We start from the raw sequence: 11766 nt of genomic DNA on the forward strand, positions 1-11766 counted from the left end.
AGTTCATCTCCCTTAGCTGTTCCAAACCTCTCAGCCTACTTCCTGGCCTTCCCCCTACCTGTTGCAGCTGTCAGCCCTGAGTTCATCTGGTGGCTTCCTGCCTGGGTGGGTTCTCTCCCTTTCTCCCCTTAATTGGATTGGGGCCACGGACCCTGGCTTCCTCCTGTGGTTTCCTGCCTGGGGTGGATTCTCTACTCATTTGTTTTCTACTCCTTCGTATTCTTTCCTCTTTTTTTCTCATTAACTCTGTTGGCCAGACTGCCTACCGCTGAAATCAGAGCACTCTTGAATCATGAAAAATAGTTCAGGTTGCCTGGAACCTTTTCCAAGCATGCATTGCTTGTCCTAAGCATGTCTGGCAGCACCATGCCACCCGCACAGGGAGCATTGTAGGAGAGGAGCAGGCCCGGGCACTGGTTCTACAGTAGGAAACCTCTGCAACTCTGCTGCTTGTGAACTGGCCCAGCCTTGGAAAGCCTCAGTCCCCATCTCTGCAGTGGGGGAAGCAGCGGTCCCAAGTACCAGTGTTGCTGGAAGGGAGCTCCTCATTCCCTTGTCGAAACTCAGGCCGGATACTGTGTGTTTCCCAATGGCCCAGGGTCCTGGGGCGGCTTCCTCTAGCCAGACACTGTAATTACTTTACAATCAAATGGATGAATATTCATTCTGGGTGGGATAAGTCAAGTGTCCGGCACCTTAGCTCAAGTTTTTCAGCCGAGTGAGTTTAGTTCTGGCTAGGCTTTGCCACAAAGCGAATCATGAATACACCCTTAGTATTCAGACATTTTTGGATTTTAAAACTCGATTTACGTCACACATTATGGAAGAAGGTGTATAACGCCATAGCTGGTACAGGTAAACTCTCAACCTAAAGAAAAACCAAAGCTGTTGCTGTCAATTTCAACTCACAGTGACCTTATAGGACAGAGTAGAACTGCCCCATAGGATTTCCAAGACTGTCAAGCTTTATGGAAATAGATTGCCTCATCCTTCTCCAGTGGGGTGGCTGGTGGGTTTGAATCGCTGACCTTTCAGTGAGCAGCTGAGCGCTTAGCCACTGTGCCACCAGGGCTCCTTTCAAGTTCTCAATAAGTGTTAATTATCATCATTACCACTGCTCAAGAAACAGTAATGTATCTGCTTGTCCTTCTATTACTTTCTGTCATTTTGCAAAATATGATCTTGAGTATATTTGAATTGTATTCTCCACCTTTTTCTCCACATCTCCAATTCCCTGTTCGTAATTTGCAGCCCTCCAGAGTGAAGTATACCGCAACCCGAAGCCATCTGTGATTGGTCATCCCATCAGTGGATTCCGAAGCAGCAGCATGGAGCCACCCAATGTTGATATATGTGGGGATTTCCTGAAGAATCCTCTGGAACAGGACAAGGCTCGGGCAGTTGCAGTTACCCCAAGGGTCACAAGTCAGGCAGATGGCAGCTCCCCTGATTCTGACCTTGAGTTTGTAGCCAACACTAAAGCCAGGGTCAAGGAGCTAGAGCAGGAGGCTGAACGCTTAGAAAAAGCTTTCCGAAATTACCACCAAAGAGTCACTCAAGACCCAGTGAGAAGCCCACCCCCAGCAAAGAGTCTGCTGCCCCTGCACTTGCTGCGGACACTGAGAAACATCACTTCAAGTTCCCCAGAAAGAGGTCTTTTTGCAGAGGACAGACTTGTCTCTGAGCAGCCTCAGGTGAACTTTCTGGAAGAGGAAAAGAGCAACTCGGCAGAGGAAGTGCTGACAGGTGGTGCGGCTTCCCGGCAGAGGCGGGGCTCTTCCCAGCGGCGCCCCTCCTCCACACCTCTTCCAAAAGCACACAGGAGCCTAGACAGCAAAATGTATTTGGAAGGTAAGCTGCTTCACAACGTGTGTCCAGAACACTCTTGCTTGGGATGGACCTTGTCCTCATTGGTCCTATCACTTGAATAAGACCCCTAGCCGACGCGCAGGAGCCAGGCCTTCGGTCTTCTCTGAGCCTCCATTTTCCTGGACACCCTGGGTGCCTTGACATCTCCTGCCTCCCCAGAGTTGGTGTGGGAGTCGAGAGGAGAAAGAGTATCGGGTCTGGCGTGTTGCTGGGCGGGCAGAGGTGTCCAGGGAGGGACAGGGCCCTTTCCTGAGCTGCTGGTTGGGTTTATTTTATATTGTTAATGCAGCTGTCCCGTTTATGTGCTCGGGTGGCTGGTATGAGGCTCATTTAGGCTTCAGACACAGCGATTTGCAAGGAGGATTACTTTTCAAACCACATCAGTATTTTCTGCTTGCAGGTTGTCATATTCTCATACTGCTTCTTTTTGCCCCTTAGGTCTGGCCAGATCGCGTGTTGCTTCCCCCAGTGCGTGTCCTGACGGCACACCCCAGGCCTCGCTGGCCCAGTCTAGGCACACCCTCTCCAGTCCATCCCGGTCTAGCCCTCTGGAGCAGAAGGCGGGGTAAACGCCACGTTCACGTTGGCTTCAGCTGAGTCTCATGACCTGCAGCTTGGCTTTTACTAGTGTTTTTTATTGCAGGCAATAGGAAGGATCATGTGGTGGCATATGGTTTGCAGCAAGATTGTAGAGCGAAGTGTGATCTTTGATAATCATCTCAATTCCTGGGGGGAAGCTTCCTTTTTAACATAATTTCTACTTACTTGCTTAACTTGATGGATAGAATATGCGATGCAGTTTAATAAGCATCTCAGAGTTCCTCGACCCAACTTGGTTGATAAGGATAAAAAACAGAAGATACAAGAAAGTCAATAAACGCAGTTTGCTTTCAAACTTGGAATAATTTTGCACATCATTCAAAAATATTTTGGCGTATAAATATATAAGTAGATAAGCTTCCTGGTTGTAGAGCATTGAAATAAATTCTGAATGACAAAGGGCTCCAGGGCATGGGGCAGGACAGTGTTTTTGATATGAGGCCAGTAGGGCAGCCGGGGCTATGACTGGCCCCCACTGCGGGCCTCTGACTCACTCAGCCCCAGGCTTCAGCCTGGGCATCCATGTGTTAGAGCAGTCCCACTCACAAAGGTGAGAAGTGCAGCACAGGCCTATTACAGTCCTGCAAACATCCTGTGTTTAGGCTGTGCTTTGTGGTAACCATGCCACTAAGAAAGATAAGACTCCCCCATGCATGAGGCGCATGTGTTGGGCTCCTTGGATTGCGGTGCTGGCTGGTTTGTGGTGATGCTGTGCAGAATTCGTTTCTTTTAGAAATGTTGTGGCTATTGAGAAAACAAACTCCTCCTAGGGAATGGTACTCAGAGTGCTCTATTATTCATTGCAAACAGTAGTCATACCTACCCCTCAGCATAAGGTGGTTCTGAGGGGTAACCGAGTCACTGGATATTAATCACTCAGAGCCGTGCCTGGTGTGTGGCTCATGCATGGTGTGCTACAGCTGCTGCTCTCTATAAACTGAAGAGAAACAAATTTTGTGAAGCATTTTCCTGATTTACAAATGGCATTTTGCCACACTGTGCTCTCAGGTTTGATGCGATTAAAACCCTACGCTCACAGATTCCATTCTTCCAATCTAGTCTTTCTCAAAGACAAGTGGAACTGCAGGACGGCAGTACATTGGCAAGCCTGGCCAAGCTCACCTCTCAGGAGAACGAGGAACCTGATTTGTCTTTGGAATGTAAGTTCAAACGTCAGTGCCAGTTTGTGGAAGTTGGAAATGTAGAAAGTGTCATTTGGGTGAGACAGACCCATTGTCATAAAAGGAAAAGTGATTGCAATGAAGACGTTTTTAATGTGGTGATAAAACCCTGAAGGCCGACTTCTCCCCTCTGTTTTATATCATGATGCTTTTCAGGGGTGAGTCTATGCTCTGTTTTTTAAAAATTAAATGTCAGGGTAACTGATTAAAAGGTAGAGTTGAGCCCGTGAATGACTCCTGCAGGTTACTGGAGAAAGGACAAAAGGTGGACTTAATTGACCAGTGTTTGGATTCCCTCATATTTACAATACGTGATTTAAAAATTTCTTTTTCCTCTTTCTGCAATATGACATTATTGTGATATTTCTATAGAGTATACTGATGCTGTTGATTTCCCCAGACTTAGAAAAGCCCGCTCTTAGTGTAAGAAGGGAGGTGAAAGAATGTTGGCAGAGGAGTCCGGAAGCTGGCATCCTGCTGGGGCCTGACATCCTGCCAGGGCCCGATGCTTCAGGTGGCTCACTGTAAGACAGAGGTGTGGAGTCGGTCATCTTGGAACTGTCCAGTTTGCCAACTCTTTCTGTTTGCATCTGACCTATCCCTTAGCCTCGTAAACGTCACTGTCAAGTCTGAGACTGTATTGTTTGGAATACTTAGAGGGCTTAGTACATTTTACAAATGATTTGCCAGTGAAAGGACAACTTTTGAGAAGCCATTTCTATTGAAATAGGATTCCGCTGTTTATCAGCCATCCGTGTTCAGTTTTTTCTGTCATTGGCTTCATGTCCTGCTGGGTATCGAACCTCACATTGTACATTTACTGATTCTTTCGAGTCTGAAAACATTTGGAAAAGTAAATACATTGCCAAATGTCTGATGACAACTTGGAGATGCCTGTAAGGTGTGGGCTCCCTAGTTGCTTTGCAGATGTGCAGGAGCTGGGCAGTTACCCTACCCTGTGCAGCACCCCTTCCTTGACCTTTGTCATTAAGGACTCATGGGACAATTCTTTGCCCTTGTGTAGCTATAGGAGACATGCCAAGTAGATGTGAAGTGGATGGGCCACTCCTGGTGGGGGATCTGCCTCACGTGGATGACACCACCTTGGCCACCATGCCCGCCAGGCCTGTCTCACAGCAGTACCCAGGTGAGGTGGGTTTGTTTGAACCCTGGAGATGTGGCTACAGGGAGCCCTGGAAGCCATTTTGTAAGCAGAGATTATGGAGCTTTGTGGGTAGGCTGTTACCAGTGTTTGTTGCTTTTCTTTGACAGTTCCCCATTTGAACATGTGAAGATACTGCCAAGGAAGACAATGTGCAGGCCAGGCTTCTCATGTAGTCCTCCCAGGCCACCTGCTTTCTAAACTAACTATGCACTTGGACCTAGCACTTTTCATTTTGGGGCAAGGATCAAGAGAGAGGCCACTGTTGCCTTTCTCCTGTCAGTAAAACCAGCGCTAGTGACTCTTGAACAAGCCGCAGCAAAAAGGCTCAAAGCCTGCTAGCAAACCTGTGAATTGGCCTGCTTATTTGTCTGCTTGGGTGAATAAGTTTAGGGCATAGACTGGAGCCAGATTCAGCATTGGTCAGATAAAGCATATGTGGGAGTGAGATTTAGTGACTTCTCTGACGTGTGGGCACCTGGGTTAAGAGCTGTAGGGAAAAGACAGATTGATAAGACCTGGGCCTTGCCCATGGGGCACAGAAGTGGGAGAAGCAGGTGTACTTGGTTTCTGACAAGACAGGTTCAAAATTCTGCATGAGTATGGTGCAGGAGCAGTTGTCACTTCAGGTATCAGGAGGACTTCCCAGAGGAGGTGGCATTTCAGTTTGGACTTGAAGAGCAGGTTGGACTTTGTAGGCAGATGGTGGGGAGGGACCATGTCCAGTTTAGGAGACAGAGAGAGCAAAGGCCCAGAGCGAGGGTACCACAGGCCACAGGTGGGGGAACAGGGAAGATGGGATAGAGTCGATTCTTTGGAGTGCCAAGTTGTGGCCGTGTAGGAAGTAAATCTGGGAAGCAAAGTTCCAGGCAGGTTGTCAGAGCCTAGGCTGCCTTGATGTGGACTCCAGCAGAGCTGTGGCATTACATAGCAAACCCACGTCTTCCCTTCAGGAGATGCCACTGGTGCTAATGGAGGTGGAATGCTTAATGTCAGGGGACCATGGGATGGGTTCTCTCCGCGGGTCCAGGGCCCTGGTGATAAGAACCCTAATTACAGCAAAAGGAGGTGGAACCTGTGTGCCTTGGTGGCCATGTGGACAGAGAGTAGAAAGTGGGTGATGAAAGGGACAGTAATGATAGCCTCAGGTATGGGGATATCTCTGTGCTCACGGCAGGGAACCCACCAGACACAAGGACCAAAGAATCGGGAAAATCGGGACTAGCGAAAAAGACATAGGAGTGACCTGTGCCGAGTGGTAGCTAAAACCCCAGGAAGGATGTGTGGGCCGGGCAATAAAATGGCCAGGGCCGCGGATGGAGCAGGGTGCTGGGGTTTGTTCTAGGGAGGAGAGACTTAAGCACCTTTGTAGGAGGAAGAGGAACGAGCTGTTCTGTAAATAGACAGGGGTACTGGTTAAGTCTGGGTCCTAGAGCCGGGGGGGGGGAACCGTAGTTGGGCAGAGGTGGAAGTCCAGGTGGTGGGCAGGTGGTGTGGTCAGGAGGACCATCGCAATGGTTCCTGCCAAGGAGGGCAATATCCATCTCAGTGAAGGGAAAGGCAGCTGCAGTGCTAGGAATGGGGCTGGGGACGTGGAGGCAACGAAAATGGAGCAGCAGCTGGAAGGAGGGCAGCCGTCTGCTAAGAATCAACAGGAAAGTTCCCGAGTCTTAGTGTGGGCCCCTGCAAACTGGTCCCTTATTTGTTTGAGAAATCTGATGCTGAAAGCTCTTTAAGGTCTCTTCTCTATCCTATTAGATGTAGATCAGGAACAAATTGGCGAACCCAAGGAGGAAGAAGACCTACGGGAACAGCCCACAGAAGAACGAAGACAGAAAGAGGAACGAAGGCAGCGTGAACAAGCAGCTTTAGAACAGGAGCGACGAGAACTAGAGAAACTGGAACAAGAAAGGGTGACTTGTGTGGCTTAATTCTCTGTAGAGGAGCCCTGGCGGTGCAGTGGTTAAAGCATTGGACTGCTAACGCAAAGGTTGGCAGTTCAAACCTACCAGTTGCTCTGCAGGAGAAACACGTGCCCGTCTGTTTCCACAAAGATTACAGCCTTGGAAACCCTATGGGGCAGTTCTGCTCTGTTGCATGGGGTCGGTGGGAGTCAGAATTGACTCGATGGCAGTGGGCTTTGTGATTCTCTGTACTGGTTTCAGCCTTGTACATGTTCAGTACCTTAATCTTAGTCAGCAGTGTGTCCTGTTACAGGAGTGGAGACAGCTTCTGGAAAGCCTGCTTCTCGCTTCTTGAGTTCACCATACAGTTTTTGCAAGCGCTTTGGCACTTAATCTGAAAGTGAGGCTGAAAAGAAGGTGGGCTCTGCTTTGCTGTCGTGCCTCCCTTTCTAGGTGGAGTTTAAGGAAGAGACCTGGCTAAGCAGCTAGTGGGGACCAGAGCTAGGGACAGTCTGATGAGGTGACTGCCTTTCCCCATGTTCTCCTGCCTTCTGTTTCTGATTCTGGATGCAGACAGGTGGGTCACTCCAGCCACTTTAGCACACTGCTCAAGTCTTAATGACACTGACCTCCTGTGTGAATGTCCCTTGGACTGCGGGTTCACTTAGTCCACTTGGTCCACATCACAGGATACTTTAGAGAAATTAATCCCTTCTTTCGGTTACATAAAGGAGCTCTGGTGGCACTGTGATAAAAGCATTTGGCTGCTAACCAAAAGGTCGGTGATTCAAACCCACCAGCCACTCTGCAGGCAGTCTTCTTCCGTAAAGATTTACAGCCTTGGGGACCCTATGAGGCAGTTTTATTCTGTCCTGTAGGGTTGCTATGAGTCAGAATCGACTTGATGACAGTGGGTTTGGTTTGGAGTGCGTTAGATAGCTTATTTGTTTCCCGTGAATGGTACCCCCCAAAACAAAACAAAAACAAACTAACTCACTGCTGTTGAATCAATTCCGACTCGTAGTGACCCCTCCGTAAGTTTCTGAGGCAGTATCTCTATGGAAGTAGAAAATTCACTGCCACCGAGTCGACTCTGACTCATAGTGCCCCATTTGGGTTTCTGAGGCAGTAAATCCTTATGGAAGTAGACTTCCCCATCTTACTTCCACAGAGCAGCAGGTGGGTTTCAACCACCAACCTTCTGGTTAGCAGTCAACTGCCTTAGGGACCACGCCACCAGAGCTCCTTTGAATGGTAGCAATGACTTGAATATAAAAAAAATATCTATGGTTCTCTGGCATGCTCGTTGTACTCGGAGGACTAGAGTTTATTCCCGTGTGCTTTTAAACACAGGTTGCTATAATGGCTTTGTTTCTTTCCTTTTGTGGCACCCATCTATCTTGTAGAGGATGATTGAAGAATCACTGATGATTGAAATGGAAAAAGAATTAGAAACAGGTGTTCAAGAAGTTAAAGACAAATTTGCTGGTGCTGAAAATCCGTTAGAGAAATACATGAAGATCATCCAGGAAGCACACGATCAGGACTCGGCAGACAAGGTGCTGTGGGAGGGGCATTCTGGGCTGGGGATGGGGAGGCTTCTCGGGAGTTATTTTAAACCCCTGGGAAAGGAATCTGCCTTCTCCGTTGAAGACAGTAAAATCGTAGAAGAATCCCAAGTTCAAAGGGAGCCTGCTGTCTTAAATATACTGCACTCTTTCAACAGAATTTCATAGTTTTTACTTGGGTAACTGATTTAACTATTTTGATTTGTAAGAGTTTATAAAAGTTGGGATTTCCTTGTTGCTCAAAAGAATAAGAAAGACATAATGTACAATCTCTCCAGGATTGGAGATCACCTGTCTGCGTGATGAACGTTTGACAGGAGTCCGAAGTCCTGTGGCTGTTCAGAATGCCTAACTGTGTAACTTAAATATGCTCGTTAAATTTACAGTTCAAAAGTCTCCTCTTTTGAGACTCTTAAATTACATACATATTTTTTTAAAAAAATAGTTTTCAGAGAAATCCTAAAGTGTTTATACAATTGGTGCTTATGTCATTTTGAATTTGTCCTTTCCCCCTCTGTGGATCAGAGCTCAAAAAAGAACCTCATCAGAGAAGACACACCGTTGGACATGCTGCCATCTAGTGACAAAGATGAAAGGTATGGTTTTCCCACATATGGTGGTCCTCACACGAACCATCATCATGGTGCTGGTTTTGTTAGCCATGGGAAGCTTTCAAGCATTTGAGGGTGCCTCTAAGAAGTTAGGAGCTCTGGTGGTGTGGTGCCTAAGGCATTTGACTGCTAACCAGAAGGTTGGTGGTTCAAGCTCACCAGCCCCTCCATGGAAGGAAGATGGTGCAATCTACTTCCATAAAGATTAGATTTCCAGCCTCAGAAACCCAATGGGGGTCACTGTGAGTTGGAATCGACTCAATGGCAGTGAGTTTGGTTTTTGGTAAGAAATTATTCAGTCATTCAAAATGACTGACTTAAAACCACAATTGGTTGGCATTTTTTAACTTGTGAAATTGATCCCGGTAGAAGTAGTAAGCTGGGCCAGAAAGCCCTGTGGGGGGTGGAGCACATCCTGAGGAGCCCTGAATAAGCTTGATGAGAATACTTTGAATTTTTGTCTTTCTTTTAATTTAGTCTCACAGGCTTGTCTCACGAAGAACCAGATGACTTTTGGTGATAATGTTTGTGGCCCAGCTGCTTACAGCAGTGAAAAGTTACAGAACGTTCAGGCCTGTGCTTTGTGACAAGACAAAGTCATCAATAAAGATTGAATGTGTCACCCCGTCTGATTTTTCTCCCTAACTCTGTTTGGAATTGTAGGTTACGGATGGAGAACAGTCTACTGGCACCTCTCACCAGCCGTACATTTCCTCATTCATAGGCCTTTCTTACACTTTTTTGAGTTGCTTTTTTGTTTTCTTTTTAACATATATGTCTTAGGGTACACTTCTTTGGAAATTTACCTTGTTGGTTAAACTCCAGGCCTATCTTTGCGAAGTTGTACCTGTGTTCCTTCTCCTCTAGACTTGGACCACCCCTTCAAAGCCACCTTCTTCCACAGCACTCTCTTCCTTTTCTTGTCCCTGAGCAGACAGACACAGGTTTGTCCATTCTAGGCTCTAGAAATAGTACAATATCACCTCTGGTCTTTACTTTTACTGTCTTTTTCTTGAGAATCAACACAAACTCTTCTAGATGGTGATAAAAATCCAAGATGATGGGTATTGAGTATTTTGTGCTGGGTACAGGTTTAACCCCTTGATGTGTAATAACTCATTTAATGCTCACTTTAGCCACGTAAAATGTTTTCCACACTTTACAGAGTAGGAAACGTAAGGCGCAGAGGCTAATGACTTGATCAGTCTTGCAGCCATGAAGTCTCAGAGAGCCAGGACGTTACTCCAGCATCCAGACACCAATACTGCCACACCCTATTCTGGAAGACCCAGGTGAGACGTCCCAGGACTTTTAATGGGTCGCCGATAACCTCCTGGGATGTCTCACTCCAGAATGACCTTTAGAAGCCATACCTCAGCCAAATCTGGATCACGGAGGGAGCAGCAGCACTAGCAGTGCTGGCACGGAGGGAAGGGGGCCCTGTGGGCACCCCCCCCACCTTTGTATCCAGCAGCTCCCAGAGGGGACTCATGTGCTCCCCGTCCCCCATCTGTGTACACTGGCAGCTCTCGAGTCAGTCTCGCTTGTTGGAACACCGCAGGTTTCTCTGACGATGCTGCCAGTACAGCCCTCAGAAGCACACAGCGAGTTGCTGCTGGGGTGGCCGTCCCAGGTAGCCCGGTGCTGAACGGGGCCCGGTGCTGAACGGGGCCCGGTGCTGAACCCCTGCTGCTCAGCTGCGAACACGGAAAGGCTTTGTGCCGTCTGCCTTTCTGGCAAGTTCTGGGAGCTCATTCCCCTTCACAGTTCTGAATGGTTTTCACCCGGGATGTTGGTGTGTCCCTTGAATTACATAACGAAGTGGGAAGGGGATGGGGTTTTGGTGTGTTACTCCTGGGCTTATAGCACACTCATGTTTCACACTGACTTCACCCCTTTGAGAGTAATTTAAGGAAACCTCGTCTGGATACCATATTGCTACTAAGAGTTTGGCACTGTTTGTTTCTACCCCACCTCAAATAACTAACACTTTCTCATAGTGCTTATTAGCTCCCCATCCCTTTTGTGTTTTCAAAGCCCTTGTCTGGGTAACAACGTAAACATCTAGCTTGGGTCTTCATCGCTTCCCTGTTTTCCCTGGTCAACCGGAAACGGAGGAGAAGCCCGCCCTTCGCTCGCCTCAGCGGCAGCATCTGGATACACATTGATGCAGAGAGCTGGGTCCTCTCTTGTGCCCCCCACCTTGGTTTCCTCAAAACTTTGTGTAATTGAATTTCTTCTAATCATTTTGAGAAAGTTCCTGTAAGGAAAATGAGTAATTGTTGCCAAACATTTGCGACCCAGTTGGCCCTGCGCTAGCTTGAGAAAGATCACCTCATGTATGTAACTGAGTGGGCTGCCTCTGCAGCCGTGCACCGGCCACCAGATCCTTCAAAAGCCCTAAAGGAATCTGAGTTTATTACCGTGGAATCCAGGCCACTTCTCAATGGATAAAACCAAAAAAGCCTAACTCCCTGCCATCAAGTCGGTTTCGACCCAGAATGACCCCTCCTTGGCTTTCCAAGGCGGTATCTCTACGGAAGTAGGTTGCCTGATCTTCCTTCCGAGGAATGGCTGGTGGGTTTGAGCCACCAGCCTTCTGGTTAGCAGGCAAATGCCTTAGGCACTATGCCACCAGAGCTCCCTCTCAATGAATAGACTTGAGGTATTCTCACACATTGGTTTTCAAATGAGTAGGCTCACTGCTCCCTGATTCTTCGCTTTCTCTCTTCAAAGTCCGGTTTCACAAGGGAGGGCTACATTTCTGTAGAAATGGAGAAATCTCTACTCCATGCTCAAGAAGTTTTTCTGTTTTGTGGCAGGATATCTGTCAGTTAAGAGACTGATCTTACCTGGCCAGTATTTTACCCA

General features: G+C 47.7%; 1 protein-coding gene across 1 annotated transcript in view; it reads left to right on the top strand.

Annotated features, from left to right (window-relative positions):
- The window catches only part of OFD1 (OFD1 centriole and centriolar satellite protein), a 45580-nt gene extending 36165 nt beyond the window's left edge, over positions 1-9415 (top strand). The window contains exons 16-23 of the mRNA XM_042782534.1: positions 1252-1851; positions 2308-2434; positions 3529-3641; positions 4681-4797; positions 6571-6725; positions 8123-8275; positions 8810-8880; positions 9373-9415. Of these exons, the coding sequence (XP_042638468.1) occupies positions 1252-1851; positions 2308-2434; positions 3529-3641; positions 4681-4797; positions 6571-6725; positions 8123-8275; positions 8810-8880; positions 9373-9415 (1379 nt within the window). The remainder of the gene's footprint in view (positions 1-1251; positions 1852-2307; positions 2435-3528; positions 3642-4680; positions 4798-6570; positions 6726-8122; positions 8276-8809; positions 8881-9372) is intronic.
- The last annotated feature ends 2351 nt before the right edge of the window (positions 9416-11766 follow it).

The sequence above is a fragment of the Orycteropus afer genome, unplaced genomic scaffold (assembly GCF_000298275.1).
Source record: "Orycteropus afer afer isolate SDZICR_OR568_19922 unplaced genomic scaffold, OryAfe1.0 scaffold00360, whole genome shotgun sequence".
Taxonomy (NCBI): Eukaryota; Metazoa; Chordata; class Mammalia; order Tubulidentata; family Orycteropodidae; genus Orycteropus; species Orycteropus afer.